Below are 13,972 nucleotides of genomic sequence, written 5' to 3'. Positions count from 1 at the left end.
ATAGGCTTAGCACTCAAAAATAACCACTAGTTACAGTTTTAAATTGTGGTAAAGTGCACATAACGAAATGTACCATTTAACCCTTCTTAGTGGATGGATGGTTCAGTGTCATTAAGTACAATCACGTCTTTATGCAATTGTCACCGTCGTCCAAGTCCAGAGCTCTTTTATCTTAGGAGGAGCTTGGATATTTTCTACATCCTTTCCCCTTTCCCATGCTGAGGCCATACCACTGCTTGTCTGGTATATAAAGTGGTTAAAGTCTTAGCTTAGAGAACACTTTAAATACCTCAACACTGTTGAATTACAGACACCTTGTGTGTAAGTTTTCATTTGGAATGTTTACTGTGATATCTTTATTTTGCTATAATTACATGTTATGTGTATGGCTGACTTGTGTAAGGATTCTAAAACAGTGCTTCTCAAATTTTCTGTGCTGAAGAACTTGTCTTTTTAAAAATTTCCAATCCTTCACAAACCAATACTTTTGCAAAAATACAATTAAAATTATGGCAGTATCAGATTGCTGTACAAGTTTCAAATGTTTTTCTTAATTGCAAACCACAATTTGAGTAGCACTGGTATATACAACACCTCAGTAACAGTGCTAGAAAGAAAAGCAAATAGAGTTATTTTATAAGTGCATCGTTTACATATTAATGAGTTACCATGCTCCTTATTTTCCACACTGTGACTGGGGACAGACCATCTGAAGGGAGACCTGTAAAAGCTAGTGCAAGGTTTCTCTGGCACCTTCTCTTGGGTGTGTCCCCTTACAGTCCCATTTCCACTCCAGAATAGCAGCCACTGGCCAAACTACTGCCATCTCACTGGCCCCATTTGCTGCTTATAGCTCCCTTTCTCTCCCCCCTGGTCCCAGTGAGTGTAAGCTGCACATGATTTCCTTCTCTACATTCACAGATTCTTACTCTGCTCTTCTTTTCTGGACCTGTCTGGTAGAGCATTTCCTTGCATCTGTCCCCTTTATCCTTTAGGGTTCCATACTTGTGAAAGTGGTTATGGCCTATTGAGGAAGTCATTCCTGGTGCCTCCTCTCAGAACTTTGTGTTCCTTGCCCTGGGGACCATACTGAGTCTTTTCCAGCGGTCATCTAAATATTCTAGCACTCCTTTCCTTTATTCCCATCCCAGTAAGTGGGTATTTTTAGACAGTGTGATAAGAATGTCCTTTTCTGGATCAAGCGTATCACACCCCTTGATATATCCTTATAGGATGACATGGCTTCATGAACACTAAGTTGTCCATTCTCGCTGGTGCTTGAATGCTCTTTATTTTCTATCTTGGGCTTAGAATTGGAACTAGAGAGAAGACTACATGCATTCATGAGCTCACATGTTCTCCATTTGCCAGGAGACTTCCAGGGGGCATCATTGGTGCTAGCTCTGAGGGAAGCAGGTTCAGGTAGGGGACTAGATAATTCTGAAATGAGCTGGACCCTGCCCTTCACCAACAGCATGATCTTGGGCAAGCTGGTTAATCATTTTGAGCCTCTGTAAAATGGGAATAATCATAGAACAGATCTCGTAGGATTAAATGCCTAGTTTGATACATAATAAGTGCTAAACAAATGTTAGCTGCTGCTGTTATTAATTTCATTATTTCTAGTTCTATTATATTCTATCTCTGATAAACAGTAACGGTTACAACGTGCTTAAATCAGGGCTTCTCCACCCTGGCAGTATTGTCAGCTTGGCAGGATGATCGTGTTCTGTGAAAGCCTGTCCTGGGCACTGCAGAGTATTTAGCAGCATCCCTGGCCTCTGCCTGTTAGATGCCAGTAGCACCCTTACCCCCAGGTTGTGACGATCAAAATGTCTCAGACTTCTCCAGATATCCCCTGGAGGTAGAATTCTCCCTGGTTGAAACTCAGTGGTTTAAGTAAATAAATATATTGTGTTTCCTAGCATTAAAAATAATTTTATCCATTTGAAATTTCTTGAAGCATTTTACCTGAGTGTGATATGGGATTTGGTTTCTTCACCTCCTTCTGTGTTACTACGTGCAGCCTTAAAAAGGTCTTGAATTAATTATATGAGCCAAAGAAATGGTCTCTGTGTGTAGAGTGGACCAGCTGGTGCAGCCATCCCCAATGCTGACGGTGACTCTTTTTGGCAGCCTATTGTAAGAACTCTGTGGACGGTCTCTGGTATTGCTTTGATGACAGTGATGTGCAGCAGCTGTCAGAAGATGAGGTTTGCACACAGACAGCCTACATCCTTTTCTACCAGAGGCGGACAGCAATACCGTCGTGGTCGGCCAACAGCTCGGTGGCAGGTAAAGCTGACCGATTTTTTTTCAGAACAGAAGGTTGTCATTAATGGTCCAGAGAAATTCTCCAGAAGGTCTCAAGCCTCCGTCAGTTTGATCAGATTAATCCACACATTTGCATTTAATCTGGAAACCAAAACGACTGCAGTTAAGGAAATGGGGATGGTATGTGCAAGCAGCTGTGAACCAGGAGAGTTTACAGGGTGGTGGAATAGCACCTGGGTGGTTCTTTTGTGGGGTAAAAGAGCTAAAAAGCAGCATGGCACTCTACTCTGAAAGTAGAGGAAATGAGTGTGGAAATAGAATGGAGACTTGGCTTTGCCACATTTTGGTTGGGTTACCTGGGGGCACGTTCTATCTAAGACACATACTTATCATCTATAATCCTGATGTAGTAACACTGCGAGCCACCTGGGCTTGTTGTATGCATCAGGTTAGGCAGATGTGCCTTAAAGCCTTTTGTGAAAGGTAAAGCACAATTAGAAATAGGTCCTCCCCCAACCCCCGTAAGATCGGCCTATTCTGTTAGGGGAATAGTTGAAAACTATGATAATATTATGTGACTTGGGTTTGGCTTGATGGGGTCTAGTCTGTTGTTTTGATAAATTCAGGAATCAATGCCCACACTCAATGTGGGTGCAGCCACACATAATCTAAACAAGGGGCACATACTTCTTAGTGCAGGGTTTGAGTTTAAAAGAGTATGACTGGACTGGGATGTGGGAATGTGGTCAGGTTGGAGAATATTGACCCCTGCTCCCCTTGAGACTTGCGAGAGCTAAGTTAGAAGCTGCTAAAAGGAGGCCTCTCTGGAGTAGAGTGGCCCCTGTTGGAGTGAGAACCCCTCCCAGTTCACCCATCTGTTTGCTGCTCACTTCATTAACAGAAAGTAGGAACCCCAGTGCTCTAAGGCCTGTCCTTGGTGCTTCCCAGAGTCTGGGATGTGCTTAGAAATGACATCTCTTGAGGGCTGCTTGAGACAGTCATGCTGCTTCATGTTCTCAATTTCAAGATCAGTTGCTGTTGCTCTAACATGTGTTTAAGGGCATCCCTAAGACAGACGGGACAGATTGACATAAAGACCTATGTTTGTGTGTTTGTATATTAATATTGTGAAAATGATTTTAAACTTCAACAAACAGGCTAAGAAAATTACAGGGTACTGCTCTCTTTCCTGTGTTTCAAACATATTATGGCAAATACTTAGAACTGTGCCTGGTGTGTAATGCTTAATAAATATTTGTAGAAGGAATGACTATGAGCAACTGTCTATATTCTGTTCTGTTGCCAGCCCTAATACTGGATTTTGCATTCTGAAGTACCGTTGCATCTTATTACTACAGATGTGTGCAGGAGTTTGCCCTCCTTCCTTTTCATCTAGTCGGGGCTGTTTGAGCAGGCACATTGGGATCTGGGAATTTGTGCTGACCTGTCAGTGGGGACATCAGCTGCCTCCATCTCAGGCAGCAGCACCTTTGTGATAGTGTGCCCTGCAGGGCAGCCCAGCGTCCTAGCCTGACCTGGGCACCCCTTCACTTCTCTGCAGGCTCCACAAGTTCTTCCCTGTGCGAGCACTGGGTGAGCCGGCTCCCGGGGAGCAAGCCAGCCAGCGCGACCTCTGCAGCTTCCTCCAGGCGCACCTCCCTGGCCTCACTGTCTGAGTCTGTGGAGATGACTGGAGAAAGGAGTGAAGATGATGGTGAGTGTGGGTTTTGATGACAGACTTCCAAGATGGCAACTCACAGACACAACACAGGGTCCCTCGTGTTTAGGAACCAAATCCCAAGAAGGTTGTGGGGCAGGGCTGCATACTGTTAAGATAAGCAGTAACATTTGATACAAACAGGGCATTTGCTTTTTTCCTCTCTGACCTAGGACATTTTTCTTCTCTTCATCATTTTCAATTTGGAAGGAGTGGAGGCTGGAGCCTTACTTAACTCTGTACAATAATGAATACATTTTTTTCAAAGTGCTTTTTAAAATCTTCAAAGTAACAATAAGGGGACTCAGTGCAGTTGTGATTTCCCCAAGGCCACCTGATGATGAGTCACCACACGGGCCTGACAGGGAGCTCCCTGACCTGCTCAGCTACTCCCACCATGTTGTTTCCCTGAGAGGAACTTGTGGCATGTTCTTTTTTAGTTCAGAAGTGTCTAGAACAAAAACTGTTGCTGCTCCATAGAGGTTGTTTTGGAGAATTCTGAAGATAGGCACAATATAAAAACTTTGGAAATCTGATAAAAATCGAACTCTTTATTTTACCTTCCCCTGCTGCGTGAGTAGTGGCAATATGGCCCTTAGTTCCAATAGGGCCCCAGTTGGTGTGGGAGCGGTCAGGCTGCCAGAACTCCAAGAGCTGGAAAAGAAGAGAATGAGCTCAGCTTCTGTAATGAGAGCGGTGACTCACCTTCCAACAGGCCTCCTTCTGTGGCCAGCGTTTCAATAGCTGTAATCTACTTCTAGTGGTGATGGATAATTGTGAGAATATAAAATGGAGAAAAAAGGCAGCAGGCTGGGAGAAGCATGACAGGCTAGGAGATCTGCCTCACAGCATCAGCTCTGCTGATTCTGGCTTGTTCCTTCTCTGTTTGTAAAATAGAGTATTGGGCTATTATAACTAAGCTCCTTTCTAGCTCCTAACATTATATGAAAAACTGACCAGTGAATCTTCACTTGCTTAAGTAGAGATTATTTCCAACACAGCCTCTAAACTTTGAATTCATTGTCATTTTAACAGTAAGCATAGATGTGGTTTGTCCCAGTCTGTTTTTTAACCATTGTGATTGGATAATCAATAGCCTCTTCGGTGTCACTATTTTCCAATAGTGCTGGTGGTGCCCACGGGACAGGGCATGTCTCCAAGGATCTTATCCAGATAAATTTTTACAGATTCTGCAGCTACAGTACCAAGTGTGTATGGAATTTAATTTAGGATATTTTCTTTGGAAGTTTTAAGTCACTCAGCACAGGCATTATATTGTTCTAATTATGACTATTTTTAGAAGTTTTAAGTCACTCAGGACAGGAGTATATTATCTCTTTAGTCCTTTGCATGGATTTGTTTTTATAGTCAACAGTTACAGGTAAACCTGCATGTGGCATGGAGTGTGGGGCTAGAGGCTGTGGCTCTGGTATTCGCTCTCTCTCTAATTATCTGTGTCATCTTGGGCAAAGACGTCCTTTCTGTGAGCCCCAGATGTCCTTAGTAAGCTGAAGAAGCTTGACTAGTAGCTCACATTTATTGAGCATCTGTGGAGTGCCAGGTGCCTTGCTGAGCACAGGACATTTTTAAGATTTTATTGAAATCTCATTGTAGCCCTGTGAGTTTCAACAGGGGTCAGCAAATTGCAGCCCACAGGACAAGTATAGTCCCCACCTTTATTTTAAATAAGATTTTGTTGGTACAGAACCATGCCTATTTGTTTATGTGTCACCAATAGCTGCTTTCATATGATGGTGACCCACAAAGCCTAAAACACTTACTACCTGGGCCTGTACAGGGAAAGTATGCTGACCCCTGGTACAGAGCAAGAAGGTAAAGAGAGTTTGCTGATCCCCAAGTTAAAATGTCCCTATTTTATAGGTAAGAGAACTGGGCTCAGAAAATTTGAAATCATAAAGCTACTCCTTGACCCCAGACACATTGGCTCTGAGGGTCAAGTTTCTGTCATTCCACAAGACTTGCCTTCTTTCATCTTTAGATGTTACTGGGACTTTTTTCTGTGTAGCTTAATGATACTCTCTTTGCTGCATTCAGGAGGTTTCTCAACTCGACCATTCGTGAGGAGTGTCCAGCGTCAAAGCTTGTCATCCAGGTCTTCTGTCACCAGCCCCTTGGCCGTCAATGAAAATTGCATTAGACCTTCCTGGTCCCTGTCGGCTAAGCTGCAGATGCGCTCCAACTCTCCTTCCCGGTTCTCAGGGGACTCTCCGATTCACAACTCCGCCTCCACCTTAGAGAAGATTGGGGAGGCAGTGGATGACAAGGTCTCCATCTCTTGCTTTGGTAGCTTGAGGAACCTTTCTAGCAGTTACCAGGAACCAAGCAATGGTCCCAGTCAGTGGGAGCACAAAGCTTTGGGCCGGGCCCCTCTTGCTGTCATGGAAGGTGTGTTCAAAGATGATTCAGACGCCCGCAAATTGAACTCTGGTGTTGTGGATGCACAGAGTAAAAACTTAGCACAAGGGGCTCGCTTGGCCCCCATCTCTGATCCATTTGATAACAATAACCAGATAGCTTATGTGGATCAGAGCGATTCTGTAGACAGCTCTCCTGTCAAAGAGGTGAAACCCCCAAGCCACCCAGGCTCCCTCACAAAGAAACCAGAGAGCACAACCAAGAGCTCCCCTAGCTCCAAAGGTGCTTCTGAGCCAGATAAAAGCTTGCGGAAGGGGAGATCAGCCTTGACAAGCCAGGAATCATCTCTGTCAAGTACATCCCCATCTTCTCCTGTTCCTGTAAAAGATCATGTAAAGCCCTTGCGCTCCCGAAGCAAAGCAGATTCTTCCAGGGCCAGTGGACGGCATTCCTCCCCAGCCCCTTCCCATCCCAGAAAGGAGTCCTCCCCCAGACCTCCAGACTCAGTGGCCTCTCATTCGCCCCAGAAGCCAAAGTCAGCTTCTTCCCTCACTTACACCGCTTCCTCCATACCTGCTAAAAAGGCCTCAGGCCCTGCCACCAGGGGCCCCTTCCCACCTGGGAAGTGCAGGACTTCAGATAGAAGCTTAAGTAGGGAGGGCTCCAGACAAAGCCTGGTTTCTGACCGAGCGGGTGTCACCTGCAGCTCCAAACCTAGCTCTCCTCGAGTGAGCCAGGCCAGGGCAGGGGAGGGCCGGGGGGACGGGAAGCATGTCAGGAGCTCCTCTATGGCCAGCCTGCGCTCCCCCAGCACAACCACAAAGGCTGCTCTGAAGAGGGATAGCAAGTCGGATGAAAAGGGGCTGTCCTTCTTCAAGTCAGCCTTGAGACAGAAGGAAACCCGGCGCTCCACTGACCTTGGCAAGACGACCTTGCTCTCTAAGAAGGCAGGTGGTAGCTCTGTCAAGTCGGTCTGTAAGATTGCTGGTGATGACAAGGCAGAGAAAGGGCACCAGCCTTCAGGTTCCCAGCAGCCAAATGCCAATTCAGTTGGAAAAGAGCAGCTTGTCTCCAAGGACCTTGCTTCTGCTAGACATTCCCTGCTATCCAGTCGCAAATCGAAGTCTTCCCAGCTAGACTCTGGAGCACCCTCGTCTCCTGGTGGCAGGCAGCCCACTGAGAAATCCTCCCAAAAGTTACCTTCAAGCATGCCAGCCTCTGCACGGCCCTCTCAGAAACCTCAGTGATACTGCTGCACTCTCTGTGTTTTCCCTGTAAAGATGTTTATTTATTTAGAACTCCTTCCCTCCCACCAAAGCCCTCTAGCTTTTGTTTTGTATTTTTTGGGTCAGGTGCCTGATGTGTGTGTGCTTGTGTGCGTGTGAGTGTGTGTGTGCGCGTGCAGAATTCAATTGCAAATTGTTAAAAGTGTCGCCTTATTCTGCCATTGAACCAAATAACAGCCATAGGCAAAGTATCAATAGCAAGCTAACTGGAAATATAGATGTTACCCTGGACGAACCCTTTACCAATTGTACACACTCCTTTCTAGAGAACTCTGATGACTTGTTGGACACTAGGGTTTTGGAATCTGTGAACCAGTTAAACTGTTGTTACTGTGCTCTTGTCGAAGGATGAATTGTTTGACTTGGGTTTCAGCTGGGCAGGATTTGTCCTTACTGTGTGGATTGTCATGTGGCACCAGGAGTTCTAAAAATTGTGACACTAACAGTGAAACAAACCAAGAGAAAACTGTTGTTTTCTGCACTTTGGCCCCATTTACCAGTCTTTGTAAAGGGCAATATTTTAACACTAATGTTTCTCAGGTATATACTCAGCTAGACTAGGATGGATGTGTATCAGTAAAAGCATTAAAGAGGAAGGTGGCCTGTCCATGACTGTCTTTTCTCCTCCTGCCACAGATGGAAGTTTTTAGAAGTGGTCTTTCACTACTTTCATATCTGCAAAGATGTGTGTTCCATAGGCAGTCTTGACTCTTGGGATATGTGCCAAGAAGACAGCAAATTGGATATCCAGAAAGCCAGTCACTAGTAGTTAAATTTTTTTCCTTCTGAATTTGCTAGTGAGCCGTTGGGATTTTGAAATGTAGTAGAGCAGTTAACACTTTTGAAAGATTCTTGGGGGTGGGAGGAACGGATTCTCAACTGGGTGAAGATGTACCATCTTCCTCTTCTGTTGTTGCTTTTTTGTTAGAAGTTGGAAGCTCCATGCCTGCCCTGTGCACATGTCCACGTTTCCACAAAGTCTTGTAAGTCGTAGAGAGGAAAGAAGTTGCAGCGGCCAAAAGTCCGTGATGGTTGAAGTGATGTGTAACAAAGTATTACATACACACTCTTGATCCTGCCTGTCAAACTCAGTATGACTGTTTTTCACTAATTCAATTATTTATTCTCTGTTTAATATTTAATCTCTTACCCCAAACTCAGCAGGATTGGAGCATGTTCTATGTGGTACTGTCCATGCAAATTGCATTTCTTGGCTTGAAAAAAAGAACCTCACAAAAATCTCACAGATAAGCAAGACACATGGTTTTCCAAGCTTTCTGGAGGCATCTTGGCAGTTTTCCTTTTTTTTTTCCTCTTTTTTTCTAAATGTCAAGAGAGTCGTGGTTCTGATTTTGTTTGAATAGCAGTTGTAGCTTTACCATGAAACACAGCAGGCTTTGTTTATATGCTCGTAAATGTTAACTTTTTAAAAAGATCAGATGACTCTTCAAGGTCTTCCTCAACTTCTGGTACACAGACCCATTTATAAATCCCCCTTTTCAGTACTGCTGTGCATGAGGTAACTAGACACATATACATGCACAGCTATAAATTCTGCACTGCCTTTTTTTTTTTTCCTCCATGAATACCTCTTGGGAAATGTTTCCAGTAGGTCACTTAAGTTTATTTTGCTGCTAATTTGAGCATTAGGTAACTTGCAAGTTTGGAGGCCATTTATGTTGAGGGTAGCTGGAAGTTTAGACCCTTGTGATTAAGACTCACCTTTTCAGCTTTGTGAAAGTACCTGTAGTACTCCATGAAATTTACTGAACATGAGTCTGTCTCAGTCCTGTCACTGTCTTACTGTTGCAGTGTCTATGCCTCTCCAAACCACTGTTGTCCTTTGTGGTAGTGTGACCTCCAACATCCAGCTGTCTGTGGTGTTACTGTTGCTTCTTATGGCACATTGGCAGCCAGTCAGTGTGTAGCCACTGCTGGTTTCCCTGTATCACTTTTTTTTTAATTAGAAAAATATTTTAATCCTCACCTAAGGATATGTTTATTGATTTGAGAAAGAGAGAAAGAGAAAGACATCAAACGGTTGCCTCCTGTATGTGCCCTGACTGGGGCTCAAACCTGCAACCTTTCAGTGTACAGGATGATGCTTCAACCAACTGAGCAGCATGGCCAGGGATGTATCACTTTTATTTCCTGGAAAAGATGCACCAAATATGGGGTCATCAGTATTAGGAATTCAATATTTGTCTAATTTGAACCTCTCATCTTTTCTTTCACGGGCAAATCACATTTGGCATCTACCTGCAGCTCTGCAAAGTCTTAGAATTATAATTGGCTACATAAATGGTTTTACTAACTTTTGGGGGGCTGTAATCAGTTAAGCATTAATAGAAAGTAATTTAATTTTAACAGTGGTAACTATTTTTATTCTTGAGTGCTTCAAAATGGACTTACCATTTGGTTTAGTGTCTTAAAACAACTACAAACTCCTTTGATTTTTTTGAGATCTAGAAAATACTAGTATCTATAAATTGTCTGTGGAGTTAAGTCCTTGTTTCAGATTTCAATGGAAAAAATCAGGAAGTATTGTGGCATTGTCTAGGCATGTTTATGCTATTACATTTCTGTGCTTAGGCTGTGAAAATCTTTATCCTTAACTACCAGGTACAACCTTTAAGCCACTGAGGATATTTTGCCCAGAAGCTTGAAGGTGCTCTTTGAGGTATAAAATAAGGGAAATTGTTACTTGGTTCAGTTCAATTCTTTGGTAGGTTAGGGACTTTGGCGTTTGTTTTGTTTTAATTTCTTGACGATGTTTGGCACAATGGGTGAACATGTGTTTGGGGTTAAAAATCACCTGCTGAGGATGATGGGCCTGGGTTTCTGGTAGACAGCCAGGTGGGCCGATTGAGCATTCATTCTCTGGTCAGTGTAAAATAATCACCAACCATAGAGCTGCATCTGTAAAGTTTGCCTGTTTTTAAAAAAAGTTTTATTCTTGATTTCTTTTCTGGTAAACATCCGGTGCACTGAGGCTATATCATTCCTTAAGACAGCCCTGTGCCTTGCCTTTGTAATTCCTTATATAATGTGGAAACACAAGGGAACTGTTAAGCTCACTTTATGTCAAGACCATCTCCCACCCCTTTTGTATTTTATCTCCCTAAAAGCAGCCTAACTGGACCAGTAGTACGGTTGGGGTAAAGTATTGTAACTATCTGTGTAATCATTCTTTCATTATTCATTTGTTCATTCTGCAAACATTCGTGGAGGGCCTGCTGTGCTTGTGAAGGCTAGCTGCAAGCTTCAGAATTGCCTTGGCTGAGGAGCCCTGGGAGCACAGCTGGTGGACCGGGGTGCTGGTGATGTCCTGTATGGAGTCCTCTTGAACAAAAGAGCAAGTGGATTCTGGTGAATTGGCCAAGGCTGCTGGTCCTCCTGAGCAAGTGTGTTGTGGAAACCAAAAGTGCCCTTCTTCATCTCCAGAGATGTTTTCTTCCACATCCACTTTCAGACTGAGCTGTTTCTATTACTTAGGGGTAGAAAATCTTTGATGAAGTCACTTCTCATTAGAATTTTCTCATCCACGTTGGTATGAGGTTGATGTGGGTTTTTCTTTTGTAGGGGTGGGGTTGAAAGAAATATTGCCATCCCTCTAAAATAACTATCATGAAAATCATAGAAACAACATGTAAAGGATAGTAGTGGCAGCCTTTAGGAAAAATGGAACAGAGAAGAGCTGTGAACAAAGCTCATTTATTTCGAATAAACATGTTTTTAAAATATATTGACATCTGATGTCACATTCCATTCTGACAATTACCGAACAGCTGAAGTTACTGTTTTCTATGGAGGTCATTATAATTACTAGATGCAAAGATAATTAGTGTTTCTGGTTGGAATTTTGAGATAGCTAGCAAATCATAAGTATAATTTCAATAAAACACATATCCTGTGAGGTAGGTTGAACTTCATTTGCTAACTAACCAGTGCTGATGTTTTGACATAAACAAAAAAGTTAGCTGTGCTTGTGCAGGCTGTCTTTAATTTCTAAAAGGTACATTATTGCTAAACCTGGTGAGTATTTTGGGGGACATCCTAGTGGGTAGTCAATTTGGTTGGCTCCCAGAGTGTGTGTTTTACATTTGCCTTTGAGCATGACCAGTCATTTCTTCCCCAATAATGAGGACAATTGCATGGCCTCCATCTAACCCAGAAAGCATGCTCTTAACTTCCTATGCAAAGCAGCTAATAAATATCCGCTACACTAAATAATACGGTTTTTTAAAGGCAACGTAGATTATGGGACTCCATTTTTGTAATTTATTAAATGTGGTTTATTAATTAGTATAGAGGAGCATGAATGTGGTTTCTTTTTTTGCTTTGCACATGTTTCTCTTGTCGATTTTTTTTGGATCATTGGTGAGGCTATAAAATAAGTAACTTGCAAGCAGGAATGGAACTGGGTATGTTGAACACGCTGGTTTATATACTGTATAGAAATGTTCTAAAAATAACCCGCCATTTTCTGTAGATTTTAATTTTTTTATATCTTTTAAGGTCCTATCATAGTCACAAGGAGAGAACATGGCTTCTAATAGTACTAACAATTCTTAAATGCTTTTGTAGAGATGTGGAGCTATTTGAAAAGCTTCGAGCTCCTTAGCCACTGGTCACCTGAAGACTAAGCTTGTGGGATTTATGGTGGCATTATAGGATGGATTAGTTTCTAGATCTATCTCACATTCATTTTAATCCAGTGTTGCCCAATTTTAGGGAGAAGTGAGATCCATAATGGACTTGGGAGGCTTTTTCAAATCTCAACAGACCATCCCCAAGGTTCTCTGAAGCTTCTTCTGAATGACCTGACATTCTGATACCCAACATTTAAGAGTCTTGTCTAGGAGACTTTTAAAATACTTAGGTCCCTCCGACTCGCAGACTTTTTGTGTAATTAGTGTAGGGCTGGGTCCCAGGAAAGACCACATGTGTTAAAGCTTCTCGTGATTATAATGTGCCATCAGAATTGAGCACTGCTGAGAACTAGGGCGAGGGAGAATCACTTGGGAGTGACAGATTCCTCTGTGTGTGATGGAGAGGAAAGGAGACACTGGAGACTGATAACAACCTCCTGTTTGAAGTCTGGGGGATTTTCTGATTGGAGGCCCAATTTGGGAGTTTGGAGCATTTGATGAGTGTCCCAGCACTTGCCAGTCTGGTGGGAATTGGTGCTCTAGTCTGGGGTGGGGGGGCAGGCAAAGGGTTCCTGGAGTCACAGCAGGGCCAGGCTTGGGGGTGGAGGAGGGATAGGGAAGTCACTTTGAGCTAGAAAATGCCGAAGTGAAGCCTTCTGTGGCCTAGGAAAACCTATCGTTGCTTTTTATACAATGATGTTTTCCTTGTAGTAATTACAGTAGTAAACCCTAGGCTGCCTCTGAATTTCCTGTCTAGCTCATTCTCTACTTACTCAGAATGTAGTTTCAGGAAGTATATTTAAATTTTATCTGGAATCATTTTTTTTGTAACTCTTGCTGGTATTTTCACATAATTAAAAATAACAATATTCATCCAAAAATTTGGCCATATGAGTTACCTGTGGAGGCCAGTGAAATTTATTGTTAATTTGTGGTGAGCTGAATGCACTACAGCATCTTCAAAACAATCTGCTGTGCTTCTCCGGTTCATCCCACTGAGCATTATGCTGCCTACAGAAAAAACTTACCTGCTGTTTAACATTTCAAGAAATAAAGATAACAAGGAAACATCCAGGTTGCAGTGCTCCTTTAGGAAGGCCTCCAGGGCAGTGAGACTGGCATGGGGAAAATGTAATATGAAATTATGTTTCATAGTAGGTGCTACTCAACTGGTGTGAGGTCATGACGCCCAGGGGGAAGGTGGTTACGTGTTTCCACATGCTGAGGCTCTTCTTGGGCCTTTCAATCTGCGTTGATGTTCGCTCTGTGCCTCTCACCAGTGGTTGAACCTGAACTCAGGCCCTGCACAGAAATGGTTTCTCAATGGAGTGCTTCAGTCTTTACACTGGGATTTCTAGAGCTGTCTTAAAAGCTGCATGCCATAGCACTACATGAAATGGCTTTGTTGTTGTCCATGCACCATTCATAGTGATCTGTAATTTTTTAGTTGTGCAGTCATGTGCAAGGCAGGTGTCTTCCCTCAAGGCTGGGAGAAGAGTGTATCATACATTTTAAATTATTTTAGAACAAGTGCATGAGATATGTCCCTGACTTCTGTTATTTATTTGTATATCTTATTCAGAGTGTATGCACTTTCAAGATGCAGAGTTTATATTTTTATGTTTAAAACGTTTTACTTCTGGAACAGCAGTTGATTATATACCATA

General features: G+C 43.0%; 1 protein-coding gene across 2 annotated transcripts in view; it reads left to right on the top strand.

Moving 5' to 3' along the window:
- USP31 (ubiquitin specific peptidase 31) overlaps positions 1 to 11,398 on the top strand; it is an 80,735-nt gene extending 69,337 nt beyond the window's left edge. For both annotated transcript variants that reach the window (XM_045195376.2, XM_024560479.3), the window contains exons 14-16: positions 2,137 to 2,295; positions 3,836 to 3,988; positions 6,047 to 11,398. In XM_045195376.2, coding sequence (XP_045051311.2) covers positions 2,137 to 2,295; positions 3,836 to 3,988; positions 6,047 to 7,614 — 1,880 coding nt within the window. In that variant the 3' untranslated portion in view covers positions 7,615 to 11,398. The remainder of the gene's footprint in view (positions 1 to 2,136; positions 2,296 to 3,835; positions 3,989 to 6,046) is intronic.
- The last annotated feature ends 2,574 nt before the right edge of the window (positions 11,399 to 13,972 follow it).

This window comes from Desmodus rotundus, chromosome 1 (genome assembly GCF_022682495.2).
Source record: "Desmodus rotundus isolate HL8 chromosome 1, HLdesRot8A.1, whole genome shotgun sequence".
Classification (NCBI taxonomy): Eukaryota; Metazoa; Chordata; class Mammalia; order Chiroptera; family Phyllostomidae; genus Desmodus; species Desmodus rotundus.
This window is presented reverse-complemented; position numbering and strand designations above follow the sequence as displayed.